The sequence below is a fragment of the Leucopleurus acutus genome (assembly GCF_964270905.1).
Source record: "Leucopleurus acutus genome assembly, chromosome: 3".
NCBI classification, from domain to species: Eukaryota; Metazoa; Chordata; class Mammalia; order Artiodactyla; family Delphinidae; genus Leucopleurus; species Leucopleurus acutus.
Window position 1 is genome coordinate 67,293,446 of NC_139145.1, and position 21,358 is coordinate 67,314,803.

The window sequence follows — 21,358 nt, forward strand, 5'->3', positions numbered from 1 at the left end:
TTTTATAGAGCAGGTGTGCTGGTGATTGACTGACTCAACCTTTGTATATATGAAAAATATTTTGCCTTCCTCTTTGAAGGGTATTTTTCTGGGAATAGTATTCTAGATTGATAGTTTTTTTCTTTTGTGACTTTAAAGGTGTTACTACAGTGTTGTCTGGATTGCGTTGTTTCTGACTATTCTGTATTCTAATGATCTTGCTGTGTAATTTATCTTCTTTAGCTGCTTTTATAATTTTATCTTTTAAGCAATTTGATTATGATCTTTGCTGTTGTTTATTTCATATTTCTTGTGCTTGGGTTTTGTTGAGCTTCGTGGATGTGCAAGTTTATAGTTTTTATCAAATATGGAAGATTTTCCACCATTCTCCAAATTGTTTTTTTGTTCTTTGTCTTCTTCACAGTGACTCCAGTTATACTTCTGTTAGGCCTGCTTAAAGTTGATGCCTGTCCTACTGTTCACATTTTTGTGCTCTGTTGATATTTTTTCCATATTTTCTACCTGTGTTTTATTTATTTATATTTTTAATTGAAGTATAGTTGATTTACAATATTATGCAGTGTTAGATCATACATACAACATAGCAATTCAGTATTTTTGTAGATTATACTCCATTTAAAGTTATTATAAAATATTGGCTGTATTCCCTGTGCTGTACCTTTGTATCTTATTTATTTTATATTTAGTAGTTTGTACCTTTTAATCTCCTACCCCTATCTTGCCTCTCTCCCCACTGGTAACAAGTAGTTTGTTCTCTATATCCATGAGTCTGTTTCTGTTTTGTTATATGTATTCATTTGTTTTACTTTTTAGATTCCACATATAAGTGATAACATGCAGTATTTGTCTTTCTCTGTCTGATTTATTTCACTAAGCATAATACTCTCCAGGTCCATCCATGTTATTACAAATGGCAAAATTTCATTCCTTTTCGTGGCTGAGCAGTATTCCATTGTGTGTATATATGTGTGTGTGTGTGAGCGCACACATACGTACGCATATTACGTCTTCTTTATCCATTCATCTGTTGATGGACACTTAGTTGCTTCTGTATCTTGGCTGTTGTAAATAATGCTGCTATGAACATTGGGTGCATGTACCTCTTTGAATTAGTGTTTTAATTTTCTTCAGATGTATGCCTAGAAGTGGAATTGCTGGATCTTAACGGTAGTTCTATTTTTAGTTTTTGAAGGAAGCTCCATACTGTTTTCTGTAGTGGCTGCACCAATTTATATTCCCTTTCCTTACTAGGGCTCCCTTTTCCCCACATCTTTGCCAGAATTTGTTATTTGTGATCTTTCTGCTGATAGCTGTTCTGACAGGAGTGAGGTGGTATATAATTATGGTTTTGACTTGCATTTCTCTGATGATTAGTGATGCTGATCATCTTTTCATATGCCTCTTGGCCATCTGTATATCTTCTTTGGAAAAATGTCTTTCATGTCGTTTTCTTCTGCCCATTTTCTCATTGGGTTGTTTCTTTGATACTGAATTATATGAGCTGTTTATATATTTTGGATATTAACACCTTGTTGGTCATATCATTTGTAGATATATTCTCTCATTCAGCGGTCAATTGTCTTTTTGTTTTGTTGATGGTTTCCTTTGCTGTGCAAAAGCTCTTATGTCTAATTAGGTCCCATTTGTTTATTTTTGCTTATGTTTCTGTTGCCTTAGGATACAAAAAAAAATATTGCTGTGATTTATGTCAGAGTGTTCTGCCTATGTTCTCTTCTAGGAGTTTATGGTTTCAGGTATTACAGTTAGGTCTTTAATCCATTTTGAGTTTATTTTTGTATATGGTGTGAGGAAATGTCCTAATCTCATTCTTTTACATGTAGCTGTCCAGTTTTCCCAGCATGACTTACTGAAGAGATTGTCTTTTCCCCATTGAATATTCTTGCCCCCTTTAACTTAGATTAATTGACCATAGGTATGTGGGTTTATTTTTGGGCTCTCTATTCCATTTCATTGATCTATGTGTCCTTTTTTTGAGCCAGTATCATCCTGTTTTGATTACTGTTACTTTATAGTATAGTCTGAAGTGAGGGAGCATGATACCTCAAGCTTTGTTCTTTTTTCTCAAGGTTGCTTTGGCTATTCAGGTTCTTTTGTGGTTCCATATAAGTTTTAGGATTATTTGTTCTAGTTCTGTGAAAAATGTCATAAGTATTTTGATAGGGATTGTATTAAGTCTGTAGATTGCTTTGGGCAGTGTGGACTTTTTTTTTTTTTTTTTTTTTTTGCGGTATGCGGGCCTCTCACTGTTGTGGCCTCTCCCGTTGCAGAGCACAGGCTCCGGACGCGCAGGCTCAGCGGCCATGGCTCACGGGCCTAGCCGCTGTGTGGCACGTGGGATCTTCCCGGACCGGGGCACGAACCCGTGTCCCCTGCATCGGCAGGCGAACTCTCAACCACTGTGCCACCAGGGAAGCCCAGTATGGACATTTTAACAATATTAATTCTTCCAGTCCATGAGCACAGGATATCTTTCCATTTCTTTGTATCATCTTCAGTTTCCTTTATCAGTGTTTTATAGTTTTCAGCATATAGATCTTTCACCTCCTTGGTCAAGTTTATTCCTATATATTTTATTCTTTTCATGCAGTTTCAAATGCAATTGTTTCCTTGCTTTCTCTTTCTGATAGTTCATCATTATGAGTGTATAGAAAAGCCACATATTTCTGTATATTAATCTTATATTCTGCAACTTTATTGAATTCATTTATTCTAATAGTTTTTTTGGTGGAAATTTTATAGAGTTTTCTATATAAAATATGACTTCATCTGCAGATAGTGACAGTTTTTCTTCCCTTCCAATTTAGATGCCTTTTATGTCTTTTTTTCTTGTCTGATTGCTGTGACTAGGACTTCCAATACTATGTTAAATACAAGTGGCAGGAATCAGCATCCTTGTCCCAAGTTTCAAGTGTTCGAGAGCAGAAGTCCTGAAGGTTAGATCTGAGCTGGTTCCATTTTCTCTTAAGTGTGTGCTCCCCCCCAGCAACCTCGGCATTTTCACTCCAGAGGGTAGCAGTGCTGGACCATGAGAGGCCAGAGTGGGCAGTCGATGTGGGTCAAGGTGCACACTGGGGCAGTCCCAGCACACTGGAATTCCAGACTGCTTCTGATCTGCTGTCCCCACGAATGCCAGTAATGGTTGCCCTCACCCCATTCAGATGCAGTGCTGGGTCTGGGCTGGCTCTGTCTGTCACAGCTGTCTACTCTACTTGGCTATGGCAGCCTTCACCCTAGTGGGGAGCTGTGCCATGGAGCAAGAGGGGCTGAAGCGGCCCTCAGCATGAGCCAGGGTGCACGTTTGGGCAGATGCAGGAAGCCAGCTAAAGTACCTGGCATTTTCAGTTGCTTTCTCCACCCTGTTTTGAGAGAAACCAAGCACGTGGGTGCTCTTCACTAGCAACGTCTAGATTTCTCACAGCCCCTGCTAGTCCCACTGGTCTTCAAGTCAGCCAAGAAGAGGACTTATCTTTCTGGTGTTGGACCCCAGGGCTGGGTTTCCTAATATGTGGTTCACACCCCTCACTGTTTGGGGAGGGTCTCTGAGCCCATGCAGTCCCCCTCCTCTGCTGTATCCCCTCCTAGGGGCACAGGTCCTCACCTGATTGCTTCTCCTCTTTTCTTACCTGATTTCATGTGGATCTTTCATTACAGCCTTGGTTGTATAAGAGCCTTTCTGCCAGTCTCCAGTTTGTTTTCAGTGAGAGTTGCCCCACATGTACAATAGATGTATTTTTGATGTGTTCATTGGGGGAGGTGAGCTCTGAATCCTCCTACTCCACCATCTTGATCTCCTTTCCCCATGTATTTTATTTTTTATTTCTATTTTTGTGTCTTTAAGTTTTTAAATCTTTTCTTCTACAGTGTCTTAATGTGTCACTTATCCCATCCAGTGTATTTTACATCTCAGTGTTGTTTTCATCTCTGGAATTTTTTTTTAGTGTCCCTTCTTATATAGTTAATCTTTTCTGTATTTTCTTGAACATATGGAATATAGTTTCAGTAAGTTTTTAAATATCTTTTTGTATTAATTCTGTTATCTGGTAATTACTGAGTTGGTTTTGATTTTTTCTCTCCTCCTTATGGGTCATTTTTCCTGTTTCTTTTCATGCCTGGTGATTTTTAATGGAGTACCAGAGATTGTGACTTTTACTTTTTTATGTGCTGGGTATATTTTATTTCCTGTAAATATTCTTCTGGGACACAGGTAATTTGGAAATCATATGACTCTTTGGGGCTCTTTTTTGAGCTATGCTACGTAGCACCAGAGTAGCATTTAGTGCAGTGTTAATTTTGCCCAGTACTGAATCCAAAGGCTTTTGAGTACTCTACTAAATGCATTCTGAATTATGAGATTTTTCCACTCTCCCTGGTGGGAATAGTAACTCTTCTGGTCCCTGTGTGAGTTTTGGGTATTGTTCCCTTTAATCCAAGAAGTTTAAACCTCAGAACTGTTGATGTTTTGGCCCAGAGGATCCTTTATTCTGGGGCCTTGTCTTGGGCATCATAGGATATTTAGCAGCATCTCTGGCTTATAGTCACGTGATGCTAGTAGTGCCCCGCCTTCCCCTCTGAAAATTATGACAACCCCAAATGTCTCCAGATATCACTATGTCACCCAGGGGGCAAAATCAGTCTTGATTGAGGACCACTACTCTAATCCTTTCAGATGGTTCTTTCCCTGAGTTCAGGTATTTCTTCATGTACATGGAAAGATCAGTACTCAACCTAGACTCAAGTGAGACCTTCTGTAGGTTTTCAGAACATTCTTTCTTTCTGTGTAGTATGCGCTCTCTCTGTCTGGCTCTGCAAACTTGAGCTACCTTCTACTCTGCAGGTGGCCAGCTACTTCTTCTCAAGATACAACCAGGTAGTAAGGTATGATAATTATATGAATCACCTCATTCGTTTCCCCTCTCTCAAATGCCACTGTCTTTTTTTCGTAATGTCTTATCTCTTGAAAAATGTTTCATTTATTTATTATGATTTTTAGTTGTTTTAGATGGAAGGTAAGTCCAATCCCTCTTATTCCATCTTGAATGAAAGCTGAAGTCTCAAAAGTTGTCTTTTACTTTTGAAGGGATGTTTTGTAATACTTCTGACACTGCACCCCCGAAAACATTGAAGTGGCAGGTCTTTGAGCCCTCATAGAGTTAATATCTCACTTCCAGGAGTTCAAGTGTGTTACCCAAGACTCCAGGGTACCAGCCACTCCTTGCTCATTCTCTTGTTCATTCTGTTCAGTCAGCAAAATACATATGTAATGTCTTAGGTGGTCTAGATGGCTTCAAGTTATATTATGGTATAGACTGAGAAAGTTGCAATAGCCCTTAGGCAAAACTGTAAGTTAATATTGTCCTGCACAACTGCCAACTGTTTCTTGTACTTTTTACTTTAGTAACTGGAATGGAAAAGAATACATTCACCAAATCAATACCTGAAGCTTAGTTAATCATTCCTTCAACAATATTATGTCTGGGACTTGCAGCTGTGCCCAGAGCTAAAATTTGGTTAAGTGTATGACAGTCTATAGTCGTTTTTTAGGATCCGTCTGATTTTTGCAGATGATGCATGAGAAGGACTGTCACCCCTGCATACTTTTAAGCCTTTACTGGCGGCCCTAGTCTTTGCTTCTTTGCCTCTTTGGAAAAGCAATGTTGTCTTTTATTTACTATCTTGTTCTGGGGAATGGGGCAATTTCAGAGGTTTCCACTTGACTTTTTCCACTATGACAGCTTTTACCACATAGGTTCCTTTGTGGGAGTTATTCTAACTGCCAGATAAAAAAATTCTAGTTATAAACTTGGGGAGTGGAGAGAGACAAGACTATTAGGTGGGTGTGCAGGCTCAGTGAGGTCACTATGAGCCAGACTTTTTCCAGGACTCTGTTTCTGACCTCAACTCAGAAAGTTTTGGCTAGGAGGTTGTTTCTTTTGCCCCACAGAACCTCGACTTGGATCATTCTCTTAGTTCTATTCAGCTGGTAGCTGGTCTGGTCTAAGAAGGAATCACATATCCGGTTCCTTGGTGCTGTTTCATGTGGCCTTTCTCTTTCAATGAGGCTATTTTGGGCTTCCTCACAACATTGGTGCTCTCAGGGTATTTGAATCTTAGAAGTTACACGACCTCACTTCTGGCACATTCTTTGGGTCAGAACAAATCACAGGACCAACCCAGATCCATGCGGAGGGCACCTAGATTCCTACTTTTGATGAGGGAGTGACAAGGTCTCATTGCAAAAGAGCATATGGGATAAGACATATCATTGTAGCCCTCTTTGGAAGTACAGTTTATCATATCACTGCTCCATCTGCTGTCTTATAGAATTTTATAGACCTTTTTTAGGTCTATAGACTCATTTGCTGTGGTTTCCTCTTTTAATCTATTCATCTCTTTTATATATATATATATCTACTTAAAAATCTTTTTCCCTCTTATTTTGGTAAGGATTTAGCAGAGATGTGTATGGTCATTGAATCCATCATGGTTAATTGGCAGTTGTAAGCTTTGGAATCAGAGATTATTGCTTTTTTTCTTAGAGCTTCCTTGTTGTCTTAGTAGCATATTGGGGAAACAGGTTGTCTTATGTGTCTTTTCTTTTTTTCTCTCTGTCATTTGATAATTCTCTTGTTATATATCAAAGAGAGTAGTGTTTGGGAGCAGTCTGCCCTGATATAAAGGCATTACTCCTTGTAAGAGAATAAGGAGGTAAATTTTACATAGAGAATTTAAGCTTCTTTATAATCACCGTGCATCAGCGTTCTGTGGTAAAATACTCTTTTCTGTCAGGAATGTTCCCTGCTTCCACACTTTCCTTTTGCTATGCCATTGCTCTTAGCTGAGGTTATACTATACTACTATACTTTATTAACCTGGGTTTATTAATATCTAATTATCTGAATGAGTGCTAGAGAAATGTTCCCCAGTTCTTTCGGAGAGTGAACAATAGCATTGTCCCATTGGATGTCAGTTTTGTTTAGTGGTAGATTAATACCACTTTGAGTCTGTTTGAAAAGAGTTTATTTTAGAAAATCATATTTTAAGAGGAATATTGACAAACAGAATCATCTCCAGAGGAGATCAGTTAGGATGCTTAAAGATCTGGAACCTGCAAATATTTAGACTTTGTTATTTGGAGGAAAAAAAAAAAAGACTTAAAAGAAGACAAGATAACTGTTTTCAAATATTTGGAGGTCACTAAAGAGGAAAGATTGCATCTGTTTAGAAATGAAATAGACTTTTATATGAAATAATGAGTTTTTTGGCATTGTTTGAGTAGAGGTTGTCAGCCATGCTGAGGAGGGGTTCCTGTGTGAGTTGAGGGAACTCTTCTAAACCTTTTCAGATCTATTGTAATTCAGAGATTTTGTGACTCTTCTGTAGTTAACAGTTGTGTCATAAATGGTTGTTTGCTTAAAATCAGAATTGTGGGATATCATATTTTAAAAAGTATATTTGAAAATTAATCTAAAGTCTTTTCTGTTTTACAGGACTTAAATACTATTTATTCTTATCTTCATGGAATGGAAATATTATCAAATCTCAGGGAACATCAGCTTAGGTAAGTGTGATGCTGTGTTTAAGAGCATGTGCTAAGGAGTTATGCAAATGAGTTTGGATAGATAGTTGCAGGGACCAAATCATTTAGGGGCTTTTTATAGGATATGCAAAGAAATGGGCCTTTCTCATTCCAGTTTTCCTTAGCCCTGGGACTTTGAGCAAGTCTTAACATCTAAGCTGCAGTTTTGTCTTCCATAAAATAGGGATAAAAAGATTACCTTTGTTGCAGCATTTCGAGGATTAAATGAGAATATTTAAAGCAAAGTGCAGTGCTCAGTTTGTGCTAGCTAGTGAAAACAGAACTTTCTCTTTGTAGTTTGTATTGATATTTATTGTATCAAATGCTTGAGATGGGCATGGTATGATGTAGTGTTATATTAAAGTGGAAGGAGCAAGACTCTTGATTTGGCATAAGCTCCTATGGACAGTACCCATAAACTTTCCGAACCTCATTTTTCTATTCTGTAAAATGAGTTTTCTCTCCTGCTACCTTGTCTCATTGTGATTATATTTGTAAAGATACTTTTGAGTGCTATAAGCACTAACTATTATAACTTTGCATAGTATTTTAATTAAACTGTGTTTTTCTTCCATGACCAGCTTACTTATCACTTTTTCTGGCTATTCTTTAAGTTTCTGGCTATGGACCAGATTCTAAATATAATTGTTTGGAATTTATTATTTTCTGTTTTCTGTGTAACATCATTTAGATATTAGTATATGTCAAGTAAGTATATCAAGAAGAAAGATAAAACTAGGGCATTAGTAGTAAAGTATTTTTAAATACAAGCAAATTTATATTTATTCAACAGATTTGTGTGTGTGTGATCATATTTTTAAACTCCAGTGAAAAATTTAGTGATAGATCTGATAATTTTCTGTTGTAATTATAACAATTTTTGAGACAATTCAAATAAAATAATTTTTAAAATTTTTACTTTTTAAAAAATATGTTAGATTAATGTCTGCGAGAGCACGCTATGAGAGATACAGTGGCAATCAAGTTCTTTTTTGGTGAGTATTTCCATAATTAGCTTAAATTAATGTTTAAAATTTAGATTGTTAGCATTGAAATTCATTTGATTCTGGAACAGTTTCTGTAGAGGAGATTGAAATATATTCCTAAACTATGAAATATAATGTACATAGGGCTCACAGAAGGTGCACAGTGCAATGAAGTTTAATAAATATATACACCTGTGTAACTACTATGCAGCGAATATGTAGAACATATCAGCTCTTCAGAAGGCTCTAGTCAACTGTCTTGGAAAGGTAATCTAGTTCTGATGTCTGTCACCTTAGATTAGTTTTGTCTCTGTACAATTTCATATAGATAAAAATCTGTTGGTCAGGCTTTTTATACTTCACAAATGTTGCAGATTCTTCCATGTTTTTGCATTCATTCTTTTTCAGTGCTTTACAGTATACAGTTATGTGAAAATAACATAGTTTGTTTATCCTTCCCACTATTAATAAATATTTGGGTTGTTTCCAGTTTTTCCCTATCATGAATAGTAAGTTTCTATGAATATTTTATTCATGTGTTTTTGTACCTCTATTTACTCATTCTTCTTGGGAATATTCTTGGGAATAAAAGCATTGGAAATGCACATGCTCAAATTTAAGAGATTCTTTTTTTTTTCTTTAATAAATTTATTTATTTAGTTTTGGCTGTGTTGGGTCTTTGTTGCTGAGTGCAGGCCCTCTCTAGTTGCAGCAAGCAGGGGCTACTCTTTGTTGCGGTGTGTGGGTTTCTCGTTGCGGTGGCCTCTCTTGTTGCGGAGCACGGGCTCTAGACACGCATGCTTCAGTAGTTGTGGCTCATGGTCTCTAGAGCTCAGGCCCAGTAGCTGTGGCGCACGGGCTTAGTTGCTCCGCGGCATGTGGGATCTTGCTGGACCAGGGATCGAAACCGTGTCGCCTTCATTGGCAGGTGGACTTTCAACCACTGTGCCACTAGGGAAGTCCCAGGAGCTTGTAACATTAGAATCTAAAATATGTATTTCATTTTACCTCGTGATTTTGTTTTTTGTTTTCCTGCTTACTAATGATGATGAATGATTTTCATGTTTTTATGGGCTATTTGGATAGCTCTTTTATGATCTCCTGATTCAAGTTTTTGACCATGTTTTAGTTGGGCTATCTTATTTCTATTGATTTGTAGAAAATTTTTATGAATTCTATATCTGAGTCCTTTGTTGGGTACATAAGTTGTGAATATCTTCTCCCACTGTGTGGCTTGCTTTTTTTACTCTATTAATGGCATCTTTTGAAGAGAAGAAATTTCTTACTTTCTCAGTTTTTCCGCTTGTGATTAGTGCTTCTCATGTCCTGTTTAAAAAAACAAGATCTTTCCCTTCCTCAAGATTATGAAGATATTCTTCTCTGTTTTTCTTCCAAAAATTTTGGCAACAGTGATCTCTTTCATTATATGTATGCAGCTGGTATAGAGAAATGGTATTAACTTCAGTGTTTCATTGCACACTGCGTTTGTCATTATTTCTAAGTACTGGATTCATATGGATTTTAATAGCTTTATTTGTTCATTTGTTGATTCATTCACTTACTATTAAATGTTTGTCTCTTATACATTATGCTTAGCCTGGTGTAGAGTGGTGGGAAGAAACGGGATTTGTCCTTATGAGTTTATTGTATAGTGGGGGAGAGAAAGTTAATTAAAATAGCTGCACATATTTAAGTGCTATCAAGGAAAAGTACAGATTTATAGATAAGTGGAACAGAATTGAGAACCCAGAAATAAACCCTTATATTTATAAACAGTTTCTCTGTGCTTTTTTTTTAATGGCCTTGTAGCTGTGTAGCTAAGATGTGCACACAATGTGGTTATAACACAACTGAGTATTAAAAAGGAACCACCAGTGAACAGTTTATTTTTGATGAAGGTACTAAAGCATTTCAATTGGGAAAGCATAGTTTTTTCAACAAATGGTGCTGGGGTGATTGAGTGTTTATATGCAAAAACTTAATTTAGATTCTTATCTTACACCACACACAAAAATTAATGAGATATTTACTTTACACCCATTAGAATAGCTACAGTTGCAGGCGTGCGAAATGGGTAAAGGGGATCACCTGTATGGTAATGGATGGAAACTAAATTTTTGATAGTGAGCATGCTGTAGGGTATACAGAAGTAGAAATACAATGTACATATGTTTTTTTGTTTTTTTTGTGGTACGCGGGCCTCTCACTGTTGTGGCCTCTCCCATTGCGGAGCACAGGCTCCAGACGGCCATGGCTGTGCGGCCAGGCTCAGCGGCCATGGCTCACGGGCCCAGCCACTCCGCGGCATGTGGGATCTTCGCAGACCGGGGCACGAACCCGTGTCCCCTGCATCGGCAGGTGGACTCTCAACCACTGCGCCACCAGGGAAGCCCTGTACATATGAAACATGTTGTAAACCAGTGTTACTTCAATTAAAAATATATTTTAAAAAGTAGCTGCAGTCAAGGGTAAAGAAGATGTGGCACATAGATACAATGGAATATTGCTCAGCCATAAAAAGAAACAAAATTGAGTTATTTGTAGTGAGGTGGATGGACCTATAGTCTGTCCTACAGAGTGAAGTAAGTCAGAAAGAGAAAAACAAATAGTGTATGCTAACACATATATATGGAATCTAAAAAGAAAAGAAAAAGGTCCTGAAGAACCTAGGGGCAGGACAGGAATAAAGACGCAGATGTAGAGAATGGACTTAAGGACATGGGGAGGGGGAAGGGTAAGCTGGGACGAAGTGAGAGAGTGACATGGACATGTATACATTACCAAATGTAAAATAGGTAGCTAGTGGGAAGCAGCCGCATAGCATAGGGAGATCAGCCCGGTGCTTTGTGTCTACCTAGAGTGGTGGAATAGGGAGGGTGGGAGATGCAAGACGGAGGAGATATGGGGAAATATGTATAGCTAATTCACTTTGTTATAAAGTGGAAACTAACACACCATTGTAAAGCAATTATACTCCAATAAAGATGTTAAAAAAAAAAGTATCTGCAGTCTAAACATAACAAGTGTTGGTGACACCTGGAATCGTCATATATTTGTGGTGCAGATGTAAGTATAGCCACTTTAGGAAACAGTTTGGCAGTTTCTTAAAATTTTACCATATGACCTCGTAATTCCACTTTTACATATTTACCCAAGAGAAATGAAAACACATGCAGAGACTGTACATAGATGTTCTTAGTAGCACTATTCATACTAGCCTAAAACTCGATGTAATTAAATTGTTCAGTGAATAGATAGATAAAATGCTCTGCATCTGTATAGTGGAATACTATTTGGCAGTGTAAAAGGGAATAAAATGCTGCTACACACTACAGCATGGACAAACCTCAAGCATATTATGCTAAATGGAAGAAGCAAGATAGAAACATCACATATTACATGATTCCATTTATACGAACTGTCCAGGAAAGACAAATCTATAGAGACAGAGCAGGTTATTGGTTACCTGGGGCAGGGATTGACTGCAAACGAGGCATAAGAGATCTCTTTGTGGTGATGTTTGCACAGTTCTTTTCAATATCATAAAAGTCATTGAATTGTGCACTTAAAATGAGTGAATTTGTGGTATATTGATTATACCTCAGTTAAGCTGTTTAAAAATTAGTATAAAGAGTTACCCAAATCTGTATTTGGCTGATCATAAACAAAGGAATTTCTAAAAAATGAATGTGGAAGTTAAGTAAAGAGTTTAAATTCAGAGATTAGTGGAAGCAGAGAAAAGAATGTGTATAGTTGACCTTAACTGGGAAGCAGCTTGATAGAAAGAGTGAAAATAAACCACTATGTTCAGTGCTTCGAGCAGAGAGGAAGAAACAGGAAGAGAGGGGTGTGGAGAGCCAGGTGGAGACCACCTTAATAGTTTTTGTTCTTTATTTTAGGAGCAGTGTGAAGCCTTTGAAAGGAGTAAGATCTGACAAGATTAAATATGCCACTCTTCTCTAGGCTAAATTATTCTTAGATTCATTTGCTTGCAAAGAGAAAGGAGATAGCATGGCTGCATGTTAAAAGACTTTCACTTTCCTTGTGTTTACTCATCAGATGCATTGCCAAACTGCTCTGAGAGTGGAATTCTCTGCAAGGTTTGAACAGTTTCTGATTCGTGAGCTGGCATGGCTCTCTTGGTAGTAGGAGTGAATTTCAGGATTTTTCCTCCGTTTATAGTAGAATTTGCTGACAACTTTGTGACTGTTTCAGCAAAGTGAGATAAAAATTAGAGGCTTATGGTAGCATCCAATCATAACTTTCTTCTGCCTTGATTTTGGGCAGAATTTTCTTTTACTGATTTTTATTCCTTCTTGTACAAAAGTCATGTTTCAAAAGAATTAGAAAGTAAAATTTCCAAACAAAGAACCTTAAGTAGGAGATTTTCAGCCATTTTTATCTTCCTTCTGTGAAGATGGAAGGGATGGATATAAAGAACTTTAAAGTATCTTCTGGAAACTTGATGATACTTTTTTCTTATGGTAGGCAATAGGATTCACCCAGAAAGCTCATCCTGGGTGCTATGTAGAGTGGTTTGGAGGCTTAGTTTTCTGGGTGGAGGATGGTACTATTCATTAAGAATGAAAAAAATGAAGCTTGAAAGAAATGATAGGTAGATTTTGAACATGTTGAAGTTGACTTGTGTGTTCGATATACAAGCTAACATGTCAAGTCGCTAGCCAGATAGATATACAGTTCTCCAGCTCAGAGGAAATGTTTGTTTTATAAAATTAGAATTGTTTACATATTGGAATTAATTGAAGTTTTAGGTATGGTAAATTAAAAATACTTTAGAGAAAGAGAAAAAGATTAGATTATAAAGTAACATCTAACAAGATTCTTGGTTTCCATTGGAGATTTAACTGAACTAAAAATGATGATGGACTTAAGTCATCTGATATTCTTTTATCCCTCAGACACACATAAAGTGAAAGATTGGGTAGGCATTTAATGTATTTCTGTCAGAATAAAATTTAAGAGAAAGAGGTAGATACAAATTATAGTTGAACATGAAGATGGAACATTGATAAACCTGTGAATTCCAAACAGTATTGTCTTTAATATACAATAAACTTGTAATATACATAAAAGTTATCAGAAATAGAATTTTTTTTTTAAGGTTTTTTTTTTTTTTTGCAGTGCGCGTGCCCCACACTGTTGTGGCCTCTCCCGTTGTGGAGAACAGGCTCCAGACGCGCAGGCTCAGCGGCCATGGCTCACGGGCCCAGCCGCTCCGCGGCATATGGGATCTTCCCAGACCAGGGCACGAACCCGTGTCCCCTGCATCGGCAGGCGGACTCTTAACCACTGCACCACCAGGGAAGCCCTAGAAATAGAATTTTTTAATATGCACATGTAGTACAATATTTAAGTTAATCTTCATCAAATGTGGTGATCCAGTACACAAAAATGAGGAATGGGAAGTTACTGATATAAATTAATAAGATAGAGCTAATAAAAATACATTTCTGAAGCCTATATCTTAAGCTAGTGATTATGTAAGATATGAACATGGTCTGTATGAAACCTTAGGCAACAGACAAAATTTCCAAGGAGAGTTAATTTTTAATGATTTATGATATTATTAGAATATTTTTCATGTTTTGTATTTTGTACTGAATCCATATACATGTGAATGTGTGTATTTATTTACTCATCTATTTACTTATTCATTTAAACAGTTCAGAAACTATTGCCAGATGTTGGTATATCCTGCTTTCTGGATCTGTGCTTATGAAAGACTCCATGGTTTTGCCTCCTTGCAGGTATGTTTACATTTGCTGTTTAGTGCATGTGGTATGCAAAGTTAGATTACAACTAGTTATTTTATTTCTTACGTTAAACTATTTTTATGTAGATGTGTATTTTCTCTTAGTAGGTGATACATTTTAGAAATGTCCTTGCTTTTTGGTACTATTTGAAGTACTTGGCAGGAATCAACTGATATTTCATATTTCTTGGGGGTATAATCTATAGTTTACACCATGGCATATAATACTGCTATTTGATCTTTAGTTGTATGTGAGATTTGATCTCATTTATCTGATGGTTTTGCATTCATTGCTGTTAGTTATAGGGAGGCAATATATCTTTATAGTTAAATCGTTTTTTAGAGTAATGCAAACTAGGCTAGTATCCTGATTTTGTCACTTATTAGTTTTATGACTTTGGACAAATTATAGTTTTCTTGTATGTAAGAGGATAATAATAGAACCTATTTAAAGTGCCTTATGAGGTTATAGCAAGCTACTACTCAAAGTTCTCAATGGAACTCTGTAAAAGTTGACATCTAGAGCCAGACTGCTTGAGTTCACATCTTTGCTCTACTGTATAATACTTTTTGGACAAATTACTTAATCCCCTTGTGCCTCAGTTTCCTCATTTGTAAAATAGGGACAATAATAGGATGTATTTCATAGGCCAGCTTTGAGTAATAAATGAGTTTATATATATATAGAGAGAGAGTTCTTAGAACAGTGCCTGGCTGTTACAAGTAATTGTTAATTATCATCATCAGAATTATTAGGTAAAAGAAGAGTGGTTGGAAAGATGATCAGATATAGTATTCTTAGAGAATTTGGTCTGTTAGTAATTCTTAAGATTTTGGGGCCTCAAATTATAATTTTGTGACATAAAAATGTAATTTTTTGGTGACTTTCCCAATAATGTTGAGAAGAGATTTTTAGACTTTTAAGGTAAGACTTCTAATTGCAGCTGAATTAATTTAGTTGCAAAACTATTAAATTTAAGTATCAAGGTACATTCTACTTGACAGATGGTACGAGACATCTCAGTTTTGATGCCATTTTTAAAGCCATGGTTTTATTCTTGAAACTTTATATCATCAACTTTTAGTTAAATGAAATCTGTACTTCTTGATTAGTAGTATAAAGCATATTGTTGACCTTTTTTACAAATAAAATACATAATAGTTCTTGGTTATTTAAGCCTTTTGGGTATTGTTCCTTTCTACTATGTTTCTGAAAGTCACTTTAGTGATTTGTAATGAGTTAGCTACTGACACAGAATAAGCTGGGTTGATAACTGACTACAATTATATTTTAAGATTATTAGTATTGTTCTTTTGAATATTTTATCACCCTTTTCTGCTGTTAGGAATAGTCAAGGACTTTATGTAGCCATTAATCAGCCACAATAATTCACCATGAGTTTGTGATCAAGACAATGAAGTTTATCTTTTAAATAATTGATAGTATGAGTTTTTTTTGTTTTGTTTTTTCTTTTTTTGAGCTGTACCACTCAGCTTGTGATATCTTAGTTCCTTGACCAGGGATTGAACCTGGGCCCACGGCAGTGAAAGCACCAAGTCCTTACAACTGGACTGCCAGGGAACTCCTGATAGTAGGAGATTTTAAAACAATAAAGTCATGGAATGCTTTAATGTAACCATCATGAACTTCACAGCAAACATGATTGTAGAAGTCTATTTAATCGTTATTTAGAGAGCAGTTCCTAGGTAGGAGATTTATATTTTGTGTTTGAGAGATACTTGTATTAGGTTATTTTTAGGATTAAATGAGTCAATACAAATAAAATACGTAGAATAATGCTTAGCATATATTAAGCATCGAATAATTTTTGGCTTCTGTTCATTATAATAGCGTTGGGATATGATCATTATGGTAATCAACAGATATGAGCAGTACCTAGTATAAGACAAGGAATAATAGTCGTTTTCTAGGTTATAAAAATACAGCCTATTTCTCTGGATATTAAGGTATTTGTTACTCCCTTATCAGTGAGTAGACAGAAACCACACAGTAATTTGAACAGGGACAGTTTAAGAAGTTAGGTACTAAGTTAGGTACTAAGAAGGATAAAGGAACTAAGGGACAGAGTACCCAAGGAAGGAACAAACTTGTAAGGGGAGCCCTCTCCCCAAAACTGAAATTCAGAACTTGTTGATGAATATGTTACTTGTAGCCCAATAGCTAATGGAGAAGTTCACTTGGTTGCCCTGGGCCAGAGCTGTCCACAGTTATTGAGTCAAGGCTGGCAGGAAGAGATCCTCTGACCAGGACCGGTAAGCAATAAAATCCTCCCTCACCCTCACCTGGCCCAGGGTGCAGATGGGCCCTGAGGCTGGAGATAGGACGTCCCTTTGCTTTACACACACATACCCCGCAGAGCAAAGAATACTTTCCTACTGTGGTGTCCTGGTACTAGCACCCTTTACTGACAGAGCTTTAACATTTCTAGCTGGCCAAAGGAGAATCTTGACTAAATCCAGATGCTTTATTACAAAGTAAATTTGAAACTGAGAGCAAATACATTTGAACTTGAGAGGCAATAAATGAATGGTACAGTCCACTCTCTTGGTTACTCAGTTTTCATTCTGAACACATTTGAGCTTCCATCCAACTCTGTTTCCACCTAACAAGATGTAGCTATCGTTCATATAAGTAAAGAAGTTCCTACTCTCTCCCCAAAATAAGGAGATGCACAGTCCCAACAGTCATTACTTGCTGTTGATTACGTATTCCATCACAGTACTCTGAATATTCTATTAACTACAAACTACTTTGTAAAGTTCACCTCCAACAACTTATATATAAAATAAATATGGGGAAGAGAGGGAAGAAGAAAATGGTTAACGTTTACACAACTCCAGACATATACACAATATATAGTCCTTGTTTCTGTAACTGCTCACAAGCCCATAGTTGGTATCTCTCGCGTCCTTTTTTTCACCACCCATTCAGTACTTCCGGCCTCAGCCAGAATTTCAGCTGTTCTGCGTTCTTTACCTGATGATGGGCACAAAACTTTCATTTCTGAAGGATCCTTAATTATCCTGCCCACCCCACCCCCCGTCTTTTGGTTGCCGTTAGTTTTCCGTTAACCTTTAACAGCGGACTTGAAAGTACTACAGGGAGCCTAAATGAACCCCCTGGGCTTTAGATGTAGTTCTCCTGGCCCCCATTGTATGCAGCAACTCAGTTTCTCCTTGGTGATTGGGATCAATCACTCAGGCCAGTAGAATAACCCCTTTTCCTGCCTTTTGGTTCAGCGGCCAGGTGGAAGTCTCTAATTCAGTGGAACCGTTGCTGTGTTTCCATAGCTAGACATAATCTAAGACTAAGAATCAAAACCAGCAGAGCTCACAGTTTTAGGGAGGGGAAGTAAAAGTTCTGTGAATGAGTTATTAAGTATAACACTGAGAAGAGCCACTCCTGTTTCCACGCCTTGAATATCAGACCCATGTATTCTGGCTGTTGGGGGAGACAAACCATTGCTGTACGTCTGCTGCTGCAAAATGAGTACCTTGATTGAAAATGATGCTGTCTAGAGTGCCGAGGCAATAGATAGGCATTTTGTGAGCCTGTGGATAGTGGTGCTGACAGAAGCATTATGGGCAGGAAAGGCAGATCATTTCCAGAATATGTGCCTGTTCCAGTGAGGACAAATACAGTCCTTCTCCATGATAGAAAAGGTCCAGTGTAAATAATCTGCCACTAGGTGACTAAATAGTCCTCCTGAGGAATGCTTCCATATCAGAGACTCAGTATTGGTTTCTGCTGTTGGCAGATTAGGTACCCAGCAGTAGCATTGGCAGTTGAGCCGCTGCATATTTTCCATCTCTGTCACAATAGCCACTTCATTTGTGGGCCCATTGAACAAGCACTGACTGGGGAGAAAGAGTTTGATTGACATCCATAGAGCATGTTATTTTGTTTACCTGTACAGTGGATGCCCTTTGTGCATTCACAGGGGACACAGGTATCTTCAAAGTCTGTATCCATTTTGAAAGAGGTCCTTCCATATACCTCTTCCCAGACTTCCTTGTTACCAGTCTTCCAGTCCTTTTCCTTCCGAGTCTCTGACTGTTCAACCAAACCATTAGTAACTGCCCCCATGAATGTCTAGATATTGATCTAATAATTCTGGCCTCTCTCAATCCAGATAAAATGGACAACCAAATGTACTGCTTGAAGTTCTATTCCCTAGAAGGATTTTCCTTCACTACCTTCCTTCAGGGTCACCTTTGAGTAGGGCTGTCCACTTTGGGGTAGTACTAGCATGTTGTGCAGACTTATCTGTGAAATAGGCTCAAGTTTTTTCTTCTTCAGTCACCTGGTCATAAGGGACTCCCTGGGTGGGCATAGGCACAGATTGAGGTGGAGGAGGCAATGCAACAGGAATTGGTGTTGAAGGAGTCTGAGCCACCTGCTCATGCAACTTATTCTGGACCTGGGTAAACTTGATCTCTTATATACCATATTTATTTGATAACAGATTGCTACTGCTCATGCCCAAGCCTTATGGCTAGGAATGCAGTTCATGATAGGAAGTTCAGGCTGCATAGTCACCTGATGTCCCATGGTTAGGCATTCAGCCTCTACCAACGCCCAGTAGCAAGCCAGAAATTGTTTCTGGAAACAATTATTTGTAGAAGAAGAAGAAGTTATTTGTAGAAGAGAGCATGGATATTTCAGAAATTCTAGAGACCTGTACTGTCATTCTCATATTAGTGCTTGTTGGATACTCCCTAGAATATCACTATTTGCCATGAACACTAAATAATCCATCATTGGATATGCTGGATCATAAGGCCCAAGTAGTAGAGTGGCTTCTACTGTGTCCTGAACTTGGCGGCAGCCTTATGGGCAACTCAGAAGATGGGTCAAAGTAGCACGCTTTATGTGTTACCTCCAGAATCTGAGAAAACTAACCAAACATTGTGTCTCTTCTTTTGTGCTAGATGGTATGAGGTGCAGCAACTTGTATTTCACCTTGTAGGTGATATGTTGTCATGCCCCAAATTACGGAACTCCCAGAAATTTGACCGAGGGGGCAGGTCCTTGAATTTTTATAGCATTTATCACCTAAACTCTAGTTTGCATATATTTTAATGAAGCATCTAAAGTGCAGCCCCTTATCTTGTAATGAAGTTTTATATGTAATTTAAACCAATAAAATATATTTTACAGTTCACAATAAACAAAGAAAAGGAATAAATCAAATCTGAAATATCATCATTTTTCTTTTGAAACGGATTTAGTTTTTTCTAGAATTGAGTGCATTTTCTATTTGTCACCGTAAATTTTCAGTGTAGCTCAAGAAAACAAGGACTTCATTACTGTGATTTTTATTTATTTATTTTTAAAATAAATTTATTTTTAAATTTTTGGCTGCATTGGATCTTCGTTGCTGTGTGCGGGATTTCTCTAGTTGTGGTGAGCGGGGGCTACTCGTCGTTGTGGTGCGTGGGCTTCTCATTGTGATGGCTTCTTTTGTTGCGGAGCATGGGCTCTAGGCGCCCGGGCTTCAGTAGTTGTGGCATGCAGGCTCAGTAGTTGTGGCTCACGGGCCCTAGAGCGCAGGCTCAGTAGTTGTGGTGCATGGGCTTATTTGCTCCGCGTTATGTGGGATCTTCCCGGACCAGGGCTCGAACCCATGTCCCCTGCATTGGCAGGCAGCTTCTTAACCACTGTGCCACCAGGGAAGTCTCATACTGTGATTTTAAATAAAATTTAATGCGTGTATTCATTGAAACATTCATTTATGCAGCAAATAAGCATTGATGGTCATCTCCATGTAAGACACTGGCATTAAGAAAAAAAGACTGACTTAACTTGGTGGAATGGGATGACTGCTTTGTTTATTTTTTTATTTTTTTTGACTGCTTTGTTTAAAAAGGGCCCTTATGTGACACGAGAAGAAAACTTTATTGGGGAGGCAACTGTGGAAATGGATTCTACAAATAAGTAGGATTAGGTTGGCAAAGAAGGAGGAAACAGGTACTTCAGTCAGAATATCTCAAGCACTGAGAGATAATTCATTTAGAAAATATTTATTGAGTACCTGCATGTGTCAGGCACTCTTCTAGTCATTGAGGTTGGGAAGGGTTAATCACCTTTCACCAGCACTGTAAATAGCATTGTCCTTTTTCTAAAGACGTAATTTTTAGAATAATATTTTTTTGACAAAGTAATGAATTTATACTGTTCGAAAGTCAAAACAGTATAACAAGTTGTACTTTAAGAAGTATTTTTCCCACTTTTATTATTATCCACGCCATTCAACCCACCTGTGTAGAAAGCTAACCACTTTTATTAATGTCTTACATATCTTTCTAGAGTTTTTAAATATATGTGAACAAAAACAAATACATATTCTTATTTTTCCTATTTCTGACCCAAGTTGGAAGTTTATTCAGTAGTTTTAACTCCTTTATTGTGAAATAAATGAGGAAAAGTGCAGATAACCTAAATGTACATGTTAATAAATTAGTATAAATTGAACATTTGCCTAATCACTACCCTCAGATCAAGAAATTGAAATTTGTCAGCACCCTGGAAGAATCCTTGCTTGTCGTTTCTCAAATCAACTCTCTTGCTTTCCCCCCAAAGATCATTGTTTTCCTAAATTTTAATCAATGTTGAATAGCTATAGAATTTTAGCCTGAGGATATGTACTGTAGTTTAGTTTTGGTTACTTTTGAACTTAACAGGAATATACTCTTCCATTCTTTTTATATGCCTTCTTTGGCCTAGTGTTATGTTTATGAGATTCATCTGTGTTATGCATGTAGTTAGTTCATTCTCATAGAGTATTTCATTGTTTCCATAGTTGAGGGCTATTAAAAGTAAAGCAGCTGTGAACATTCTTGTACATTAGATGCACATGTTACATTTCTGTAGGTATACCTATCAGAAAATTGTTGGCTTATAGGATGTGCCTGTTTTCAGCTTTAATTGTTCATTGCAGGTTGTATTCCAAAGTGGATGTACCAATTTACACACCCAGG

The 21,358-nt window shown here is 37.4% G+C and overlaps 1 protein-coding gene across 6 annotated transcripts in view; it reads left to right on the forward strand.

Annotated features, from left to right (window-relative positions):
- The window catches only part of RAPGEF6 (Rap guanine nucleotide exchange factor 6), a 221,816-nt gene that overhangs the window by 19,779 nt on the left and 180,679 nt on the right, over positions 1-21,358 (forward strand). For 3 of the 6 annotated variants that reach the window (XM_082837180.1, XM_082837181.1, XM_082837185.1), the window contains exons 2-4: positions 7,509-7,579; positions 8,536-8,592; positions 14,268-14,351. In XM_082837180.1, the coding sequence (XP_082693306.1) occupies positions 7,509-7,579; positions 8,536-8,592; positions 14,268-14,351 (212 nt within the window). Of the gene's footprint in view, positions 1-7,508; positions 7,580-8,535; positions 8,593-14,267; positions 14,352-21,358 lie in introns of those variants that run through there. The other 3 variants (XM_082837182.1, XM_082837183.1, XM_082837184.1) reach the window with 2 other exon arrangements.